Below are 19,766 nucleotides of genomic sequence, written 5' to 3'. Positions count from 1 at the left end.
CACTTAGGATGCCGGCGCTGGGGAGTGAGGATGACCGTTGAAACCAGCTGCAGTGAGTACACCACTGGATCGTGGGATAGGTGAGTGGCTGCTGACTTTTAAAAGTCAGTAACTACAGTTTTTTAGCTGCTGACTAGGGGCGGACTGACCATTTGGAAATTCGGGCACTGCCTGAGGGCCTGGGGTCATTAGGGGGCCCCATGAGATGCCCCTGGTACCTTTTTCATAGGCCTTTTGGAGTTTGGGCAAGGACACAGGGGCCCCATGATCCCCTATTGCCCAGGGGCCCCATGAGTTGTCAGTCCACCCCTGCTGCTGACTTTTATTTTTTTTAGGTTTGAGTGGAGCTCCGATTCAAAATAAACCTGTAGACAGATATTTGTTCCTGTGTATGCCACACTTTTTTGTTACTGTTTCACTAGTCCATAAACTCAATGCTCGTTATGCAAATTTATCCTCCTCTGCTAATGCATGAACTGTGTAGCATCAGCCGGCACAGAGGTGAGAGAGCTGGACATAAGGGGGAACAATGAGCTGCTTTATTACTCTACCAGAAATAGGTAAAATGATTTGCATGTTTATAGTGATTTCAACGGCTCTTTCTTTTAAAACAAAATCCTGATTTTGTAACTAGACCAACGACTACAGGAATACTTTGATGTAACATTTTGGGTAATAATGAATGCTTAACACCACCCAAGGAACACTATGCTACTCATTGCCGCAATTAAAAGAGTTACGCCAGATGCAGCTGTGTGCCATAAATGAGAGATAGGTAGCTATTATACCAAGTGGTATTAGATAATAAATCTCCTGGGGTACTTTACTAATATGTCCTCCAGCTACACTTAAAGAGAATGTCTCTTTACAAATGAAAGGTAACATATCTATTTAATGCCCCAGTCTGTTAGTGGAAAAAAAAAACCTTCCAAAATGTTAAAAATGAACCCTCTGAGCCTATGTGATAATTGGCGAGCCAGTCAGGAGAAGACTTTTTCCTCCCCACTGTACTTTTAGAGAATGTCTACAGCATTTGTAATTGCAAAACTCTTTTAATTGCCAATGTCATACCAAATACATTTTAATTACTGTTTCAACACTATGATTAATCTGTGAATTTATTAACTCTTATAACTCAGGGGGCTTAGCTGAGCTGGAGTAATGAAACCAGATTGTAATAAACCCACTAATTAACGAGTAAATATTCAAAGCTGACTTTGAATGTACTTAGCCAAAAAAAAGCACATTTTAAGACTTTTTTTAATTTTGAATGCAAAATAATGCATCAGGTTTGTTCTGCAAGCAGGTTGTATGTGCATATCAAACAAGGTTCTCTTTATGATCAAGGACTAGCCATAAAAGGGCTGGCTGAAAAACGATAGTATTACTGATGAAATATAGATACTTATATATGTATGCATGCATGTATTTTCGATACATAAAATACAGTAACCAAAATATGAAACAGCAAGCAAGCAAAATGATTAACCCCTGGTTTATACTAAATGCAATTATAAAGTGGTGCGATTTGGTCTCATTTAACCACTTCAAGTCCGGACACTTCCGCCCCCTTCCTGTCCAGGCCAATTTTCATCTTTCGCGGTCATGCAGCACTGTACCCATATGAATTTTTTTGCATTTGTTTGAAACAGATAAAACTTTATTTTGGTGGTATTTATTAACCACTGGGATTTTTATTTTTTTGCTATATAAATGAAAAAATCCAAACATTTTGAATAAAAAGTGTTTTTCTTATAAAATGTTGCAAATAAATAATGTTTCTTCATAAATCTTGGGCAAAATGTATTCCGTTATCTTTTTAGTAAAAAAAGAAAACAAATTAGTTTATAACCAAAAATTATAATTTTTTAAAAATTTTTTGACATTTTTATTTTATTTTTCTAAATTATTATTTATGTTTTTTTTTAACATAGTGTTACCCTAGCAGCACAGTGTCACCATAGAGACACTGTACTACTTGTGGGGGGATGAAGTTTTTTTTTTTTTTGTACACTGATTGCTTTTATACCCATAAAGGCTGTAAAAGCAATCATTTCTCCTTCTCTCTGGCTGCATTCTTGCAGCCATTGAGAAATACTGTGAGTGCTGTGATTGGTCATAGCTTGTCACATAATAAAAGGTTTTTGTGAATAGCCTTGTACCATGTGACCTCTGTGATCATTCACAGATTTCATTAGTAGTAAGCAATGATGTCAGCAAGTGACATCTTGCTTACTACTATTCATGTGATCACTGATTGGCCAATCAGTGATCACATGATTAGGACCTCACACAGAGGTCCTGTACAACGATCGGCGTTCCACTGTGTCCGGAGGCAGGGAAGCGGGAGGACGTTTATAAACGGCCACCTGCTCCTGCACTGCTTCTCTCCGTCCATTTATGTACATGGGCCAGATGGCAAGTGGTTAAAGAATGACTTCAAAGTAGTGCTGATATAGACACAGGTGCGATTTCAGCGCCATTTACCTTCTAGTCTGTGAGAGTTAATTTGCACTTAAGTGGTGAAGAAGTCATGCAGGAACTGTTTTTTAAATTGTGCTACTTGAAATTGCACCTATTAAGACATTCGATGCAACTTCAGGTGCGATTTGGAAATCACATGTTGCACATGAAGTCGCCGTGGTGTGAACCAGTGGTAAAAGTCACAAAAAAAGTTAGTTTCAGGTAAATATTTAAGTATTTAAATAATTCCATGTGTGTACTTATTGTCAATAGTCTAGTGCAGCCTTTCTCAACCTTTTCAACACAGAGGAACCCTTACAATTAAATTCCAGGCTCAGGGAACCCCTGCTACAAATGTCTATATCTACACCTCATGATACATTAGTATGATGCGCAGTGGAATAAATGTTCTTTACACTTGTGATCATTGGGAAGAATAACCCTCTTACAGATAGCTAAAAAGATCATTGGTGTCATTGGGAAATTGCTCATTACTCAACGAATCCCTAGCAACTCTGGGGGAACCCTAGGGTTCCATGGAACACTGGTTGAGAGACCCTGGTCTAGTGTATGCCAACCTAAAATCTATTTTTTAGTACATTTGGAGTTATGCCTCATATTATATACTTTTCCTAAGCAAATACGTTTTATATAGTTTATAATCTGGAGATCGTGCCAGAAACAGCACTTCCTGTTGCAGTGTGACAACGCTAAGCCATGCCTTGCAATTAGTAAAGGTATTGTCAGCAGGCTGCCATGTGCACCTCTACAGTTTGATTGCTTGTCAAGTCTGCAGTAGGCATGAAAAGTCTTCATAGGCATCCCAATGGCCAACTGAAGAAGCTTTTGCAACAGGATGACATCGCTGTTGCTTATTATAAGGCTGTAGCTTGGTGCTGTCAATCTGGAGCAGGAATTGTTATTGCTGGAAGAATCTCCAGTTAAGAAGCTTTGGACCAGATTTACAAAAAATGATATGCTTAACCCCTTGGCGCCGGCACCTCCCGGTCCTTTAAAGGTTCCAGAAATCGGGAGGCGGGGCGGGGTTTTAGGGTCATGTGACCACCGTGATTCACTGTCACGGCGGTCACATGATCTCCTAGATCGTAAGCTCGAAAGAGCAGGACCCTCGAACCCCTCGTGTATCACATTGTATTGTTTTTGTACTGTTGCATGTTCTGTCTCCCTTTGTAATGTACAGCGCTGAGCGAACTGTTGGCGCTTTATAAATACTGTATAATAATAATAATAATGATCGGGAAAGGTCCCAATTGAAAGAGGAGATCGGGACCTTTCCGTGAGTACCAAATGTGTGTGCTAGGAGCACGCAGGATGCGTGCTCTCAGCACATATGTTTTTTCTTAATAGAACGCAAATGTGCGGCCGCTCGGGAGCCCGCACATTTGCATTCGGCCGGTGCCAAGAGGTTAAAGGATAAGTGCACTTTAAAACCAAGTGCAGTTATTATTTTTGCCCCTGAGCCCTGATCTAACCAATCTCACCCTCCCTCTTCAAGGATGTGTACTTATTGACGGCTTTTTTTCAGCGGGAACATAGGGGAACACAGTTCCGGCACCTACAGCACTGAATGTACAGTATGTAATGGAAAGGGGTGCTGGGGTGTTCTGGAGGGTCTATTAATGCTGGCTGCTGGGGGATCTATTGTTGCTGGAGAGGATCTATTTTTGCATGGTAGTCTATTGTTGCTGGGGAGGTTTATTGTTGCTGGAGGGGGGTGGTATTGTTGCTGGAGGGGGGTCAATTGTTGCTGAATGGGAACTACTGTTGAGAGAGGGGTCTATTGTTGCTGGCTGCTGTGAGTTCTATTGTTGCTGGAGGACATCTATTATTGTGCGGCAGTCTATTGTTGCTGAGGAGGTTCATTGTTGCTGGTGGGGGGGTCATATTGTTGCTGGGGTGCTTATATTGTTGGGGGGGTAAATTGTTGCTGAAAGAGATCTGCTCTTGAGGGAGGGATTGTGACGGGAGTGACTTTTGGGGGTGGAGGGACCTCTATATTATCTTCCCACATTCTCATTATGTTTAATTCACCCTGTGCCTGTTAAGGGGTACAGGGTGTACATGTGAATGTCCCAGTCTTGTGTGTAGTGTGTGTTCCTTTGTTCTCGGCCATGTGGTTGCCCATTGTCTACTGCCATGTAGCTATTCCTTTGTTCTATTGTGTGTCTTGGGTTGGTGGGGGTGGTTCCCTGTAGCTCTTCCTACTGATGGGGCTGGCTGATGATGTATTCCCTGCAGCCCTTCCCACGGATGGGGCGGGCTGATGATGTGTTTCCTGTTCCTGGTTGTGTGTCCCCACCCTGTGTATAAAACATGTTGTTTGTGAAAAAATAAATGAGTTAACTTCATGTTTTAAGAAGAGCTGGGTGCTGTCTTATTTTCCTGCATGATCAGGTGGTGTGGTCCGTGGATGGTGTTCAGACAGGGGAAGCTGCGGTATAACGGAAGATACCCAAGAGTGGTCGGGTTCCGGTTCCGTTACAGGGATCTATTGTTGCTGGCTGCTGGAGAGTCTATTGATGCTGGCTTCTGGGAAATCTGTTGTTGCTGGAGTCCATTGTTGCCAGGGGGATCTATTGTTGCTGGTGAGGGCCTTTTGCTTTTGCTGCTGGCTGTGTGGGATCTAATTTACCGCTTTTCTTGTTATCAATAACAAACTCCATGCAAATTACTTAGCATCACAAAATTATACTTGGCTCTGTATTCTCTAAAAGGGGCGGTACTGGGAGGTGAGATAGGGGTGGAGACAAGAAGTGACTCCGAAGGGGTAGTTCCTATTCCCTGAGAAAAAAAAGCCCTGCTTACCAAGATCTGACTACCGCAGTCTCCATTACATATATTTACAGTATATCCACGGTCATGTTACAGACCTAAATACTTCTAAGGGTCTTGTCTATCACCCGGCTCTTAGTTGTCAACGGAACAAGTGTCCCCAGTGAAAGATTTTCCCTCTATTCCTGTTGTGGTGGCAACTAAAGATTTTGGATTTTCCTTCAATCTCTCAGTGACAAGGGTCACCAGGATAAATGGTGAGAGCGAATCTTCCTAGCAGAGACACACAGCAAAAAAAATTGATATGGATTCTAACCCTTTCCTAAACTTTCCAAAACTAAAAAAGAAAAAGAAAGTTTTTGGTTTAGAATAAAACTTTAAAATAAACTTCTTCAGAGGTACTGAACATACCCACATGGAAGAAAAATATATTTGAAATATATTTTAAAATTATTCTTCCAATATATTGACATTTATTTGAAGTGCTACAATTTTGGCCATACTCAATATATTTTAAAATATATTTCAATAAATAAAAAAATATATATATATGTATATATATATATAGTATGTTGAAATGCGTTTTTATTACAAAATATATGAAATCTGATGAATATATTTTTAAAAAATATAGTTTTAACAGTATATATTTTTTAAAATACATTCTTTAGTTTTTTTAACATATAAAAAATTCCTTTTTACATAAATTTTTACATATATTTGTACTTGCATTCCAAAAATGTAGATTTGTATTTTTAAAGACATATAGTATGTTTGAAATGTATTTTTAAAAATATTTTTCATATATTTTGTAATAAAAACACATTTCAACATACAGTATATATATATATATATATATATATAAAATATATTTTGAAATATATTGAATATGGCCAAAATTGTAGCATTTCATATATATGTCAATATATTTTTAAAATATATTTTTCTTCCATATGGATATATTCGCTCTCCTTGACAATCTCACCCTGAAAATGCTGGTTGCCTGGCTGTTATACTAACCCTCTGACTTACAAACACAGAAGAGTCAAAGAAAAGTCAGACTTCCTTATCTGCATACTTGTTTTGTGTTAGTGACTTCACATATTGTTTACCTAAAAGAAAATAAAAATAAATCAGCACAATGGACGTTATCTACCTTCAGTAAAACGTGTCCCTTGTGCTGTTGTGTCCTCGTCTTGCAGAAATCTTCCAACTCTGATGCCGCCACCACCCCCCCCTACTTCCACAAGTTAATAGAATAAAGGGGCCATGACAGGCACTCATCAAGAGTGCCAGGCTATGCCAGCCCCTAGCTGCTCATTTCATAGAAGCCATCACTACAGCTTCCATGAATGGAACAGCATATATGAATGGAGGAAGAGCAGATGATTGATAGCTTCACCCCCTCCATTCATAGATCATGTTTCATTCAGAGGGGGTTGGAATTATGGACATAGTTGGGCACTCTTGATGAGTGCCTGTCATAGTCCCTTAGTTTTATTAACTCCTGCTGCACTGCAAGATTACGGCGGGTGGGTGTGCATTGGAGGAGGAAGATTTTGGCAAAAGGAAGACACAGCAGCACATGGAACACATTTCATTGAAGGTGTCCCTTCTGCTGTTTTTATATTTTTTAAAATCTAGCCAAACTAAGGCTTTAAAGTGGTTGTAAAGGCCTAAGGTTTACAATGCATGAAGGTTAAAAACTTTCACTGTGCAGCAGCTCTCCCAGCTCCCCCTAATACTCACCTAAACCTGTTCTCAGTCCAGCGATGTGCACAGGAGACTCGGCTTTCCTGGGTCTCTCCCTCCTCATTGGCTGAGACACAGCAGCTGCTGTCAATCACAGCCTGTGAGGAGGGAGCCAGAGGGCAGGAGAGGGGTCAAGTCCCGGTCTGCTGTGTCCTATGAAAGCAGAGAGCGGGGCTCGGGAGCATGCACATGCCAGTGCCCTCATAGCAAGCGGCTTGCTATGGGGGCACTGCTCAGGAGGGAGGAGCCAGAATTGCTGGCGGGAGACCTGAGAAGAGGATGATTGGGGCAAAACCACTGCACAGAGCAGGTAATTATGAGATGTTTGCTATTAAAAAAAAGAAAAAAACATACAAAACAAGGCTTTAGTATCACTTCAAGTAAACGCATGACAACCAGGGAACTAGCATTTCCATAATGAGAAGTCAGCACCGTGAGATAGGAAAGATTTTCTCTAACAAGCATAGTAACAGGTTGAGCTTTATAGATAGTTTTAATCACATAAAATAGAAGATAAACACAACACATAATTAAAACCAATTACAATCACTTTGGGTCCTAGTAAGAATATAAATTATGTAAATAACTGTACTGCTACTCCCAATTACAAACATATATTAATAATATATTAATACATGAGTCCAATTAAAGCCTACCACCACCTATTTCATGTATATCCCCATGCCACATCAGTATAACATATAATATTTATATGTTGCATGGGGATAATAGGTGAAAATGGTGGTTCACTTTAATTAGGAGAATTTATTCATTTATTATTCATATGAGTTTGTGGTTAGGGAGTAGCAAGAGCATCATATACATTATTTATATTCTCAGTGTGGTGCGAAAAATTATTATCTTGTTACATCTGCTGCCTGCATTCATACCACCACCATCAAAAACCAATCTGTGTTCTGGGATGTACAATAGCAAGAACGGGAATAAGTTCTCTGATCAAGGACTTTAAGGGAACCTTTCAGAATACAAGTATAGGAGTTGAGTTTGCTGACTTGTTTTTTGAAGCTGCAGGCTCTGGGGCAGTCATCCTGATAATGAAGTTGCAATTTTTGATTTTCATTCTTGCTCTGGGTCAGGTCATTAAGGGCCATTTAAGGTCTCATGCTTTTTAATTAAGGTTCAGCTACTGAACTCTGTAAACTCCACACGTTTTTCAGCAAAGCCATTATAGTTGTACTAAAGGCAAAATACAAAATGCCATATACACTCACCGGCCACTTTATTAGTTACACCTTACTAGTACCAGGTTGGAGCCCCTTTTCCTTCAGAACTGCCTTAATTCTTCATGGCATAGATTCAGCAAGGTGTTGGAAGCATTCCTCAGAGATTTTGGTCCATATTGACATGACAGCATCATGCAGTTGCTGCACAATTGTCAGCCGCACATCCATGTTGCAAATCTCTCATTCCACCATATCCCAAAGGTGCTCTATTGGATTGAGATCTGGTGACTGTGGAGGCCATTGTAGTACAGTGATCTCATTGTCATGTTCAAGAAACCAGTTTGAGATGATTTGATCTTTGATGACATGGAGTGTTATCCTGCTGGTAGTAGCCATCAAAAGATGGGGACACTGTAGTCATAAAGGGATGGACATGGTCAGCAACAATACTCAGGTAGGCTGTGGCGTTTAAACAATGCTCATTTGGTACTAAGGGGTACAACAAAATATCCCCCACACCATGAAACCATCACCAGCCTGAACCGTTGAAACAAGGCAAGATGGATCCATGCTTTCATGTTGTTTACGCCAAATTCTGTCCCTACCATCTGAATGTCACAGCTGAAATCGAGACTCCTCAGACCAGGCAACGTTTTTCCAATCTTCTATTGTCCAGTTTTGGTGACACTGTGTGAATTGTAGCCTTCGTTTCCTGTTCTTAGCTGACAGGAGTGGCACCTGCTGTGGTCTTCTGCTGTTGTAGCTGTTCTGCTTCAAGGTTTGATATATCGTGCATTCAGAGATGGCATTCTGCATACCTTGGTTGTAACAAGTGGTTATTTGAGTTACCGTTGCCTTTCTATCATCTCAAACCATGATGGTGGTTGTGCATGACAATCCCAGTGGATAAACAGTTTGTTAAATACTCAGACCAGCCCGTCCAGCACCAACAAACACGCCATGTCGAAAGTCACTTAAATCCCCTTTCTTCCCCATTCTGATGCTCGGTTTGAACTTCAGCAAGTTATCTTCACCACTTTTAGATGCCTAAATGCATTGAGTTGCTGCCATATGATTGGCTGATTAGCAATTTGTGTTACCAAGCAATTGAACAGGTGTACCTAATAAAATGGCCGGTGAGTGTATAATACAGACTAGAATTCACTAGAATTAACAAAGCAGATTTGATTTTCTGAGTCCTCCCCTGTAACTTAGTCTTATTTCCTGTTGATTCTGCTGTTATTTTTTTACTTCCTTTACCAGACAAATTTTTGCAGCAAAAATGGAAGTTAGAGGTTGGATAATTGGTAAGCTACTATTTATTACAAAGTGCCTGATGAGCACATTAAAGGCAGCCCAGAGCTCCACCGATACAGACAGAGTGGACATTAGGATTGAAGGATCAAAGCTAATTAGACATTTCTGTGGAAAGGGAATGCTGACTATGCAAAAATGATGGTGCACTGGCCAATATTATATATCAATTCAGACATAATAAAACTTCTTCTTTATCTGAGTACAATTTAAGCTGTACCTGGAGTTTAGCTCTAATGAGAAAACCTCCTTCACCCCACCCAAATTGGGCACATGTTTGCTAGCTAAAGATTAAAGCAGAAAATCATTAAAGAAAAGGATTTTATTAACTAAATGTGCATTTTTAATCATTTATAATAAATAATATAAAAACATAATAAAAAAATGTCAATTGTGAAGCTTTAAAACAATTATAATTGCAACTTGCGATACATTGCTCTGGGCTAAAGACCGTTTCAACCTTAAGAAAAAGCTCACATTTTTTGAGGCTCCAGGTATTTTCCAAAAGGGTCTCTATCCTCTGGACTGCCTCTGGCATCAATTATTAGTGCATGAAATATGACACGGTTTTAGCAATGGATGTAAAATACAGATTTGATTTAAGTTACAGTGTATCTAAACACAAAAACAAAAATGTTATTTATTGCAACTATTAATCCTTAAATGTGGTGGCTGCCTTAGTTTTCTTTTTTTTAAGCTTTTTTGTCTTTCCTTTGACCTGATGATCCAACAATTAAGTCTGCTATTTTTCAACTTTCTTTAACAGACCAAGCTGTTCAGGAAACGTGGCAGTTAGGCTACGTTCACATTAGCCTTGTTTGCAAGCGGCAGACAGGCGTTTGGGAAGCGTTTTTACCGTTTCCTAAACGCCTGGGAAAATTCTGCACATTGCAGCACATGGTGCTGTTCAAACGGGAGCGTTAGCGTTGCGTCGCGGCAAAACAGATGCCTCTGGTCGAGTCAGGAGGAGTTGAAGCCTCCTATTCAAGTCTATGCCGGTGTCTGCGGTGAGGTTGCGAGGCGTTTGCGGAGCGGTAACACCATTCAAACTTCATTATAGGCGTTTGTGGGGCGTTGTTAACGCTTGGCAAACGCCTAGCAACCACCGCTAAGCCGTGCATGCGGTGTTTGCGGAGCATTAAAAACGCTCCGCAAACGCCGGACCAACGCTTGTCAAACACTATAGGGGCGTTTGGCAAGAGTTGGAAAGTGTGAAAGAGCCCTTAAGAGAGTTGAGACAAACCATTTAACCCTGGCAGGGGTGCTTGCAATGGTTAGTATTTCTTTCTTTATTTCTTTATTTAAAACCTTTATCCTAACAGAAAAAAAAAATGCGTCTGTAAATGCCTAAAAATTGTGGCTTTCATTTGTTAGTCACTTATGTAAAGCCCATCTAAATCTACGAGTCCATCTAATATCCTTTCCAAACAGTCCTTCTGCTCAATGGCGGCTGTGTTGCTCCTGCATGATAGAGCAGAGGAGTGAGTGGCTATACTTTAAGACCCCCTCACACGGGCTGGATATGCTTTTTTCAGCAGTCGATCTGTCCACTGATCCTCTGCTGAGCGGCCCACTCTGCTCATTGGGGTGTTGGATGTAAACAGACAAGCTGTCGGTTTACACCCAGACAAGACAGACAAGCTGTCTGTTTACACCCGACTGCCTCCTGATTTGATCTGGACAGATGGAGGGGAATGGATCCCCATCTGTTTGTTTTTGCCAGGTCGGATCAAATATAGGCGGGTGTAATCGAACATGAATCCATTTACATATCCCGTTGCATTGAAGAAAATGGAGGGTCCGATTCGGTCCACGTAAAAACCAGACAGGAGTACAGCTCATGTGACAGGGGCCTAAAACAGAAAGTGTGTTACTGGAAGGATCATCAGGTAGACATAAAAGGCAAAAAAAGAAAACTAATGCAGCCATCACATCTAAAGACTGGTTAGCTGCAAAAAATAAAAAGTGAGGGTTTACATTCACTTGAAGCCAGGGGCAGACTGACCATTTGGAAACTCGGGCATTGCCCGAGGGCCCAAGGGTCAGTAGGGGGCCTCATGAGATGCCCCTGGTACCTTTTTCATAGGCTTTTTTGAGTTTGGGCAAGGACACAGGGGCCCCATGATCCCTATTGCCCAGGGGCCCCATGAGTTGTCAGTCCGCAACTACTTGAAGCCCCCCTCCTTTGCTCTGCTTTGCTATATGAACTGTAGATAACTTGTGGAGTGGGCACTTCTGCCGTTTCAGCAACCATTGCAAACACTTCCATTGGCAGCCTGATTAAACATTTCAGCTATTTAACAGGGGATTGCGGGAAACTAAAAATAAGAAATATTACTGATACTTACAAACAGCATGTTTTTTAGGTTTTGTATTATTTCCGTGAATATATATATGTAATACATGGACATTTGTATCCAGTTTTTGCCTCCATATTAATACAACAAGCATGTGCACAGGACAGGAAAGTAATAGCAGATAAAAGTTTGGAGGCAGAAAGCAAATCACGGCAAGACTTATAACTGTTATAAATGAGAATATTCAAAGTTTCATTAGCACAGCCTGTAAAGTGTGTTGAGAGCTCAGAGAACAGTGTTTGCCGTGAATGTCAATAGGAAAGTGCCTTACCTTGCGATGACAAACAAGACACAACTGACTCCCAGACAGGCGAGAAGTACGTACATCCAGATATCAGGGGAGAGGGGGTTGAGAAAGGAGAAAACTCCAGGATTGGTACCGTTTGGCTTCCGGTATAGGATGCTGATGCCCAGAGTCATGAAAGGTTTGGAGAAATCTATGACTTTTTCTCTAACGTAGGTGATGGTCAGGGGGGCGACAGCCAAGTCTGCTTTCTGCAAATAGAGAGGGTTGGTTTTCTGATGTTACCCAACATCATTTTTAATATACAGGTGTAGATAGAGCTTTCAGGTAAATTCTAGACGATTCTGAGTTGCTTCTGACCTTCTTCTGACCTGCTTCTGCATTCCAGTTAGCTTGTGCAGGCAAAGTAGTTCTGAATCAAACAAATGCCTCTTTACACAAGCCCTTAGGGAACTTTTGAATTCCACAATGCAAGGTATTCAATGGTGGAATACATTTAAATAGGCTCTCTGAACATTTAAAGTGCTTGTACACCTCAGACATGAAATATGAACAAAGCATATCACTCTATAGTGTTTACTTGTCTCAATCCAGAACACTAAGTGTCATTTCTGTCTGCTGCTTCGTTCCTATGCTATCAGCATAAGTCACTTCTGACAAGGTTTCCTGACACCAAGAGAAAAATGGTGACAGGAGAGGGACCACCAGCTGAGTGACAGCCTCAGCTCTGTCCCTGTGAGCTGTGTGAAGGGGAGCGTGCTCCTTCCCTCCAATCAGTTTTCAGAGCTCTCCTTTCTGAGCTCTGCAGATTGTAACTTTAGCTCTCCACCCCCTTTTTTTTGGTACTCAGACAAGCTTTAAAATTCAGCAGTTTGAATGGATAGAGAGAAAAGATGCAGATATACAGGTACAACTTATGCAGAGGACCTGGAAAATAGCAAGAATCACTTTAGTAGCAGTGGCTACTACAGATTATTCTCTGCTTCCACATGGATTGGCCAGGTATGGAATATACATACTTACATAGGTCCAAGTAACTACAAAACAATTGGGCAGCACAGTAGCTAAATGGTTAGCACTTCCGCCTGGCAGTACTAGGGTCAATGGTTCAAATTGCAGCCACGGCACCTCCTGCCTGGAGTTTGCATGTTCTCCCTGTGCATGTGTGGGTTTCCTCTGGGTACTCCGGTTTCCTCCCACACTCCAAAGACATGCTGGTAGGTTAATTGAATCCTGTCTAAAATTGGCCCATGTATATGAATGTGAGTTAGGGACCTTAGATTGTACGCCCCTTAAGGGTTAGGGACTGATGTGAATGTACAATATATATATATGTAAAGCCCTGTGTAAATTGACAGTGTTATATAAGTACCTGAAATAATAAATAAATAATACCTGGAATTCAACTTTAATATCTGCAAAATACTTTTTGGGGACCCAGGATGTTTTGGAGAAACATTGTAGTTAGTAAAATAGGACCCATACCCAGGGCTACTGTTAGAAACCACAGGGTCCCATACAGTCAACCTGACAGGCCTCCCCCCAAAAAATGTTTTAAAAAGTTTACTATGCTTCTATTATGAATGAACACAGCAAGTGATCGGTACCAATCACTCATTGTGTTAATTCAGGAATGAAACGGGGTCGTAAATGTGACCCTTCTCCCATTCTCCAACCTGAAGGATCCAATTGTGTGCTTGCAGCTGAGAGTGGCAAGGAGAGGAGGGAAGCCGGAAGCACTATGGGAGTGGAGGCACACAGGGGGGCCTGGGCAGCATGGGGAAACGTATGGTGCACAGGGAGGGGGATGAGTGCAGTGGGGAGAGGAGAGGCTATTACTGGAACAGATCCCTTGTATGGCTCTTTCTCCAGCAGCTGAAAGCCAGTGGGAGGGAGAGGAGAAGAAGCCAGCTTTCAGTTGCTGTAGAAAGAGCCATACAGGGGATGGGTTCCAGTAATTGTCCCCACGTCATCATACCAATCACCATACCTGCCCACATCCGATTCACCCAGCTGCCTGGGCCCCCCTGCTGGCCTGGGCCCCATACAGGAAGACTGGTGGTACCCCCATATCCACAGCCCTGCCTATCCAACAGGCACCGGATAAAGCCTACCATCAATAGATAAGGTCACTTTATCATGTTTCATGCCAAGCTAGCTATGCATGTAAAGTAGATCCAAACCTAAAAAAATAATATATTATAGCCGATGCGTCTATACATATGCAGCGGCATTAGTTTTCTTTTTTTAAGGCTTAGTACAGAAAAATACCTGCTTATCTGGTCAGAAATCTTATGTCTCACATCCCACAATTTTTTATCAGCTTTCTCAGCTACAGTATCTTTGTATGAGCTACAAAGCAACATCGCTTTATATAATGGGGACAAGGGGGGGGGAGTGGTTTGTAGTCCAAGTTATAAAAGCGTTCTAGGGTGACAATGCTGCTCTTCCTCTATAGATTGGTTGGAGTGAATTAGCGTCATCACATTAGAATAGTGTGTGTTTTGCAGCGTTATCAGGTGAAAATAAATAAAGAAGCTTAAAAAAAGAAAATGAATGTAGCTGCTACATCTAAGGATTGGTAAGCTGCATTATATTACATTTATTTATTTTTAGGGTTTGGATATGCCTTAAGAGAGAAGTTCACCCACAATTGTAACATTTGATTGAATTATACTTCACAGGGATACCAATAGTGAGATGTTCTCTCTGATGTTCCCAAATCACCTCCCTAAAAGCAGTCTATCTCCTCCTGTTGTATTTTGCATCATATAAAGTTGTACTAAAGAGATTGCTGACCTCCTTGTTATGGCTGCAACAAAGTGACTGACAAGGAAACCATGTGCTGGAGATCCTGGGACACACTATATTGCCAAAAGTATTGGGCCAGTCCTTCAAATCATTGGATTCAGGTGTTCCAATCACCTCCATGGCCACAGGTGTATACAATCAAGCACCTAGGCATGCAGACTGCTGCTACAAACATTTGTGAAAGAATGGGTCGCTCTCAGGAGCTCAGTGAATTCAAGTGTGGTGCCGTGATAGGTTGCCACCTGTGCAATAAGTCCATCCGTGAAATTTCTTTGCTACTAAATATACCACGGTCACCTGTTAGTGGAAGCAACTGGGAACAACAGCAACTCAGCCATGAAGTGGTAGGCCATGTAAAATGACAGAGCGGGGTCAGCGCATGCTGAAGCGCACAGTGTGCAGAAGTCGCCAACTGTCTGCAGAGTCAATAGCTAAAGACCTCCAAACTTCATGTGGCCTTCAGATTAGCACAACAACAGTGCATAGAGAGCTTCATGGAATGGGTTTCCATGGCCGAGCAGCTGCATCCAAGCCCTACATCACCCAGTACAATGCAAAGCGTTGGATGCAGTAGTGTAAAGCATGCCACTATTGCACTCTAGAGCAGTGGATACATTTTCTCTGGAATGACAAATCATGCTTCTCTGTCTCGCAATCCAATGGACATGTCTGGGTTTGGCAGTTGCCAGGAGAATGGTACTTGTCTGACTGCATTGTGCCAAGTATAAAGTTTGGTGGAGGGGGGATTATGGTGTGGGATTGTTTTTCAGGGGTTGGGCTTGGCCCCTTAGTTCCAGTGAAGGGAGCTCTTAAGGTGTCAGCATACCAAGACATTTTGGACAATTTCATGCTCCCAACTTTGTGGGAACAGTTTGGGGATGGCCCCTTCCTGTTCCAGCATAACTGTGCATCAGGGCACAAAGCAAGATCCATAAAGACATGGATGAGTGAGTTTGGGTTGGAGGAATTTAACTGGTCAGCACCTCAACCCGATAGAACACCTTTGGGATGAATTAAGAGCGGAGACTGCGAGCCAGGCCTTCAAGTTTGACTTCAGTGCCTGACTTCACCCATGGTCTTCTGGAAGAACGATCAAACATTCCCATAGACACACTCCTAAACCTTGTGGACAGCCTTCCCAGAAGAGTTGAAGCTGTTATAGCTGCAAAGGGTTGGCCATCTCAATATTGAACCCTACGGACTAAGACTGGGATGCCATTAAAGTTCATGTACGCTTAGAGGCAGGCGTCCCAATACTTTTGGGAATATAGTGTATACTAGTTTAGAAGCTGCTGAGCAATTCAACTCATGAAGTTCAACCCAAAACTTATTCATAATTTTTTTTTTAAGTTTCAAATGTTTTATTTGAATTAAAACAAGCAGAAAAAGAAACATATAATTCTGTACAAAAAACAAAGCATGGTATCCCGATGAATTCTCAAGGTTACAATTGTAATTACATAACAAAGACAATGTATTCGATAGTTGGACCAGAATATGTTTAGTGGAAGGGCAGGTAGGTACACAAGAGACCCCAACTCTGCATTTTTATGAGGCATTATCATTCATACTCTAGACAGATGTATAATAATACCTCAGATAGTATATAAGATGTGCCATGTATGAAAAAGAAAGAGAAAAGAAGTGAGAAAATAGAAAAGAGGAAAAGAAGAAAGATGTGCAGTAAAGAGATAAGGCAAGAAAAAGCTGTGTGACAAGCTGGGCATGTGACTGAGCAACGTCGCCCATGATGGGCAATATCATCGCCTTGGATTATGAGGCCTAGGCTATAAACAGGATTTTATATTTCCGGAGTCCATATACAGAAGCCAGGGGCTGCAGTTTAGTTTATAATTTTTAGGTGAACTGGCCTTTTACTAATGAACAGATCAGGAGAAATATTAACTCACTCTTGTCCGATTCATCTCAATATTTCTATGCAGTTCTGTCTGGTCTTGGGGTAAACCAGACAATCCTAATTCACACCTAAGACTGTCTGTAAATTGGACAAATCTGCATGTACTTGTGCAGGGTATTAGAAACTTGTAATTTGCCTGGTTTGGAATCAATTTGCTTATCAACATCGGTTGTAAACCTTTAAATATACCCACTAAGGTGACTGATGAAAAAAATCCTCCTACATAAGTTATACCTGTTTACCTGCAGCCTTTCTCCTCTACAGCCTTCTAAAACAAATAGATCAAAAGATTTTTCTCATCTCCAAGAGGCAGGGGTGGGGTTCTGAAGTCACACACTGCACTAATAATGAGGGGAGCTCAGTGTAATCTGAAACCTGAAACCCTCTACACACTCTGATAGGAAAACTTGGCAGCTGAGGTTGTCAATCACCTGCTATGTGCTTGAGGGGGCAGTGGCTGTCTCCTGAGATTATGTGGTGTTGACATAACCAGTTAGACGTGACTCATGCAAATAGCAAATAATGGAGACAGCAGAGAGAAATGATTTTTGGATTGAAGAAAGTACACACTGTTCATTTTTCATTTCAGAGGTTTACAGTCAATTTAGGGTGCACCTGTCACATTTATTAAAAAGGCAGGAAAGGGTGAACACTGCAATTTTTAGTTATGAAAATGCAAAGTAGAGGTTCACTTTAAGTTTAGGGGTTATCAAAGGGTTTAGGGGTTATCAAGGGTTTATTGAAAATGCAAAGTAGAGGTTCACTTTATGTTTAGGGGTTATCAAGGTGTTTAGGGATTATCAAGGGGTGACTGAAAATGCAAAGTAGAGGTTCACTTTAAATTTAGGGGTTATCAAGGTGTTTAGTGATTATCAAGGGGTTATTGAAAATGCAAAGTAGAGGTTCACTTTAAGTTTAGGGGTTATCAAGGGGTTTAGGGATTATCCAGGGGTTATTGAAAATGCAATGTAGAGGTTTACTTTAAGTTTAGGGGTTATCAAGGTGTTTAGGGATTATCAAGGGGTTATTGAAAATGCAAAGTAGAGGTTCACTTTAAGTTTAGGGGTTATCAAGGGGTTTAGGGATTATCAAGGGTTTATTTAAAATGCAAAGTAGAGGTTCACTTTAAATTTAGGGATTATCAAGGGGTGACTGAAAATGCAAAATAGAGGTTCACTTTAAGTTTAGGGGTTATCAAAGGGGTTTAGGGGTTATCAAGGGTTTATTGAAAATGCAAAGTAGAGGTTCACTTTAAATTTAGGGGTTAGGTAGACCCAAAATGACAGGTCAAAAACTACCAGAGCCCAAGTCTAACACATTGAGATTAGATCAGTTATCATAGTACTAGTACAGGAATAGTGCCAGTCACACAACAAACACTTAATGATTGCTGACGCTGCTTACATGATCAATGAGTTCTCTGACCATTCCATTCCACTCTCCTTTGTCATTCTGTGCCCCATATTTGCCATCTGCTACCAGTTTCACTTCATATATAAAGCCTAAGATGTTGGAGAGTTCTTTCAGCAAATCCAGGCAGTAGCCCTCAAATCTGTCATTTCCATATAGGGGCTTATCTGACTTCTTATACATTACATATGGGTCCTCCTAAAACAAAGAAAAAGCATCAATTTAATTTGCACCATCATTGACAGCATACAATCCTGCAGTGGAGGATGTACAGAGGAAAATAGTATAGTGGCTTATTGGTTAAAGAGTATCTAAACCCAAGAATAAAAATGTATTATATTGCAAAAGTACCAGTCCTTAGATGTGGTAGTTGCATTCGTTTTTTATTCCTTATATCTTCACCTGGTGATCCTGCCAAGTGATGGTTACAAAGCTCCCTCAATCTACTGTATCTATAAAGAAGCAATGCTGTCACACTAGGATAAGAAGTGTGTTAGGTCTACAGAACACACTACCCCCAGGAAGACAAGGCTACTAAGGATAAAACTGCAGGGCACATAGGACAGCACTGGATTTCTGGGATTTTTGGCATACTCAATGAGTATTTTCTGCTGTTACCAAACTGATATAACCTTTTTCCCTCCTTTTCCTTAAATTCAATCTTGTTTAGTCAATTAGAAAAGCAGATAAATCAGAAGACAAGGTTTGCACTCCTTACAGTGTTCCACCTTCATGACAAATGATTGGTCGCTGTGACAATGGTGGAAGGCGCCGCGTAAACCATTGCAGAATGATGATACGTCACCAGCACTCCCTTGCAAAAATATTCATTTTTTTCTTTAGTGCAATGTCACATCAGTCAAGTGAGCCAACATTTCAGGGCCACGCAGGGTCCTTTCCTCAAGACGAAATAGTGACGTTAATATGTATCTATGGCCCTTGAGGAAAGGACCCTGCGTGGCCCTGAAATGTTGGCTTACTTGGCTGATGTGACATTACACTTATAAAAAGTGAATATGATTGCAATGGAGTGCTGGTGACACCTCATCATTCTACAGTTAGAGAAACAGCACTATTTAAACATCAAAGAACATTGAATAAAAAACATTGTTACGGAAAGTAATTTATGAATTATTATTTTGTTGGTATATAGTGCACACTAGGTCAGCATGTATTCCCTGGGGTCATGAAGGACCCAAATTCAACATATGGTGGAAATGCCCCAAAGTTAGGAGCTTTAGCTTTATCCAGTCAGCAACCCAAATCAATATGTTTAATTCCCCATCAATAATTTTATTGTGTAACACGATGCTGTATATATGAATCAGAGTAACTTGCGAGCCACAAGTGTGATAATTACTAGAGGATCGCAAACATGAAACACATAACTACAACTGTGTTGGAAATATCTACAAATATATGTTGCGCTCCTAAATACTTCTCAATAAATAATAATTAAATTATTACCATTAAATTAATTCAAATTATGATACAAATAACTAATAAAAGTGTATAAATAC

General features: G+C 40.8%; 1 protein-coding gene across 4 annotated transcripts in view; it reads right to left on the bottom strand.

Annotated features, from left to right (window-relative positions):
- The window catches only part of GRIK1 (glutamate ionotropic receptor kainate type subunit 1), a 574,449-nt gene that overhangs the window by 105,375 nt on the left and 449,308 nt on the right, over positions 1 to 19,766 (bottom strand). For all 4 annotated transcript variants that reach the window (XM_089659510.1, XM_089659514.1, XM_089659511.1 and 1 more), the window contains 2 exons: positions 18,241 to 18,444; positions 12,135 to 12,358 (listed from right to left, as the gene is read on the bottom strand). In XM_089659510.1, coding sequence (XP_089515636.1) covers positions 12,135 to 12,358; positions 18,241 to 18,444 — 428 coding nt within the window. The remainder of the gene's footprint in view (positions 1 to 12,134; positions 12,359 to 18,240; positions 18,445 to 19,766) is intronic.

Source organism: Staurois parvus, unplaced genomic scaffold, assembly GCF_062004578.1.
Source record: "Staurois parvus isolate SC_StPar_1 unplaced genomic scaffold, SC_StPar_1.0 ptg001162l, whole genome shotgun sequence".
In the NCBI taxonomy this organism is placed as follows: Eukaryota; Metazoa; Chordata; class Amphibia; order Anura; family Ranidae; genus Staurois; species Staurois parvus.
This window is presented reverse-complemented; position numbering and strand designations above follow the sequence as displayed.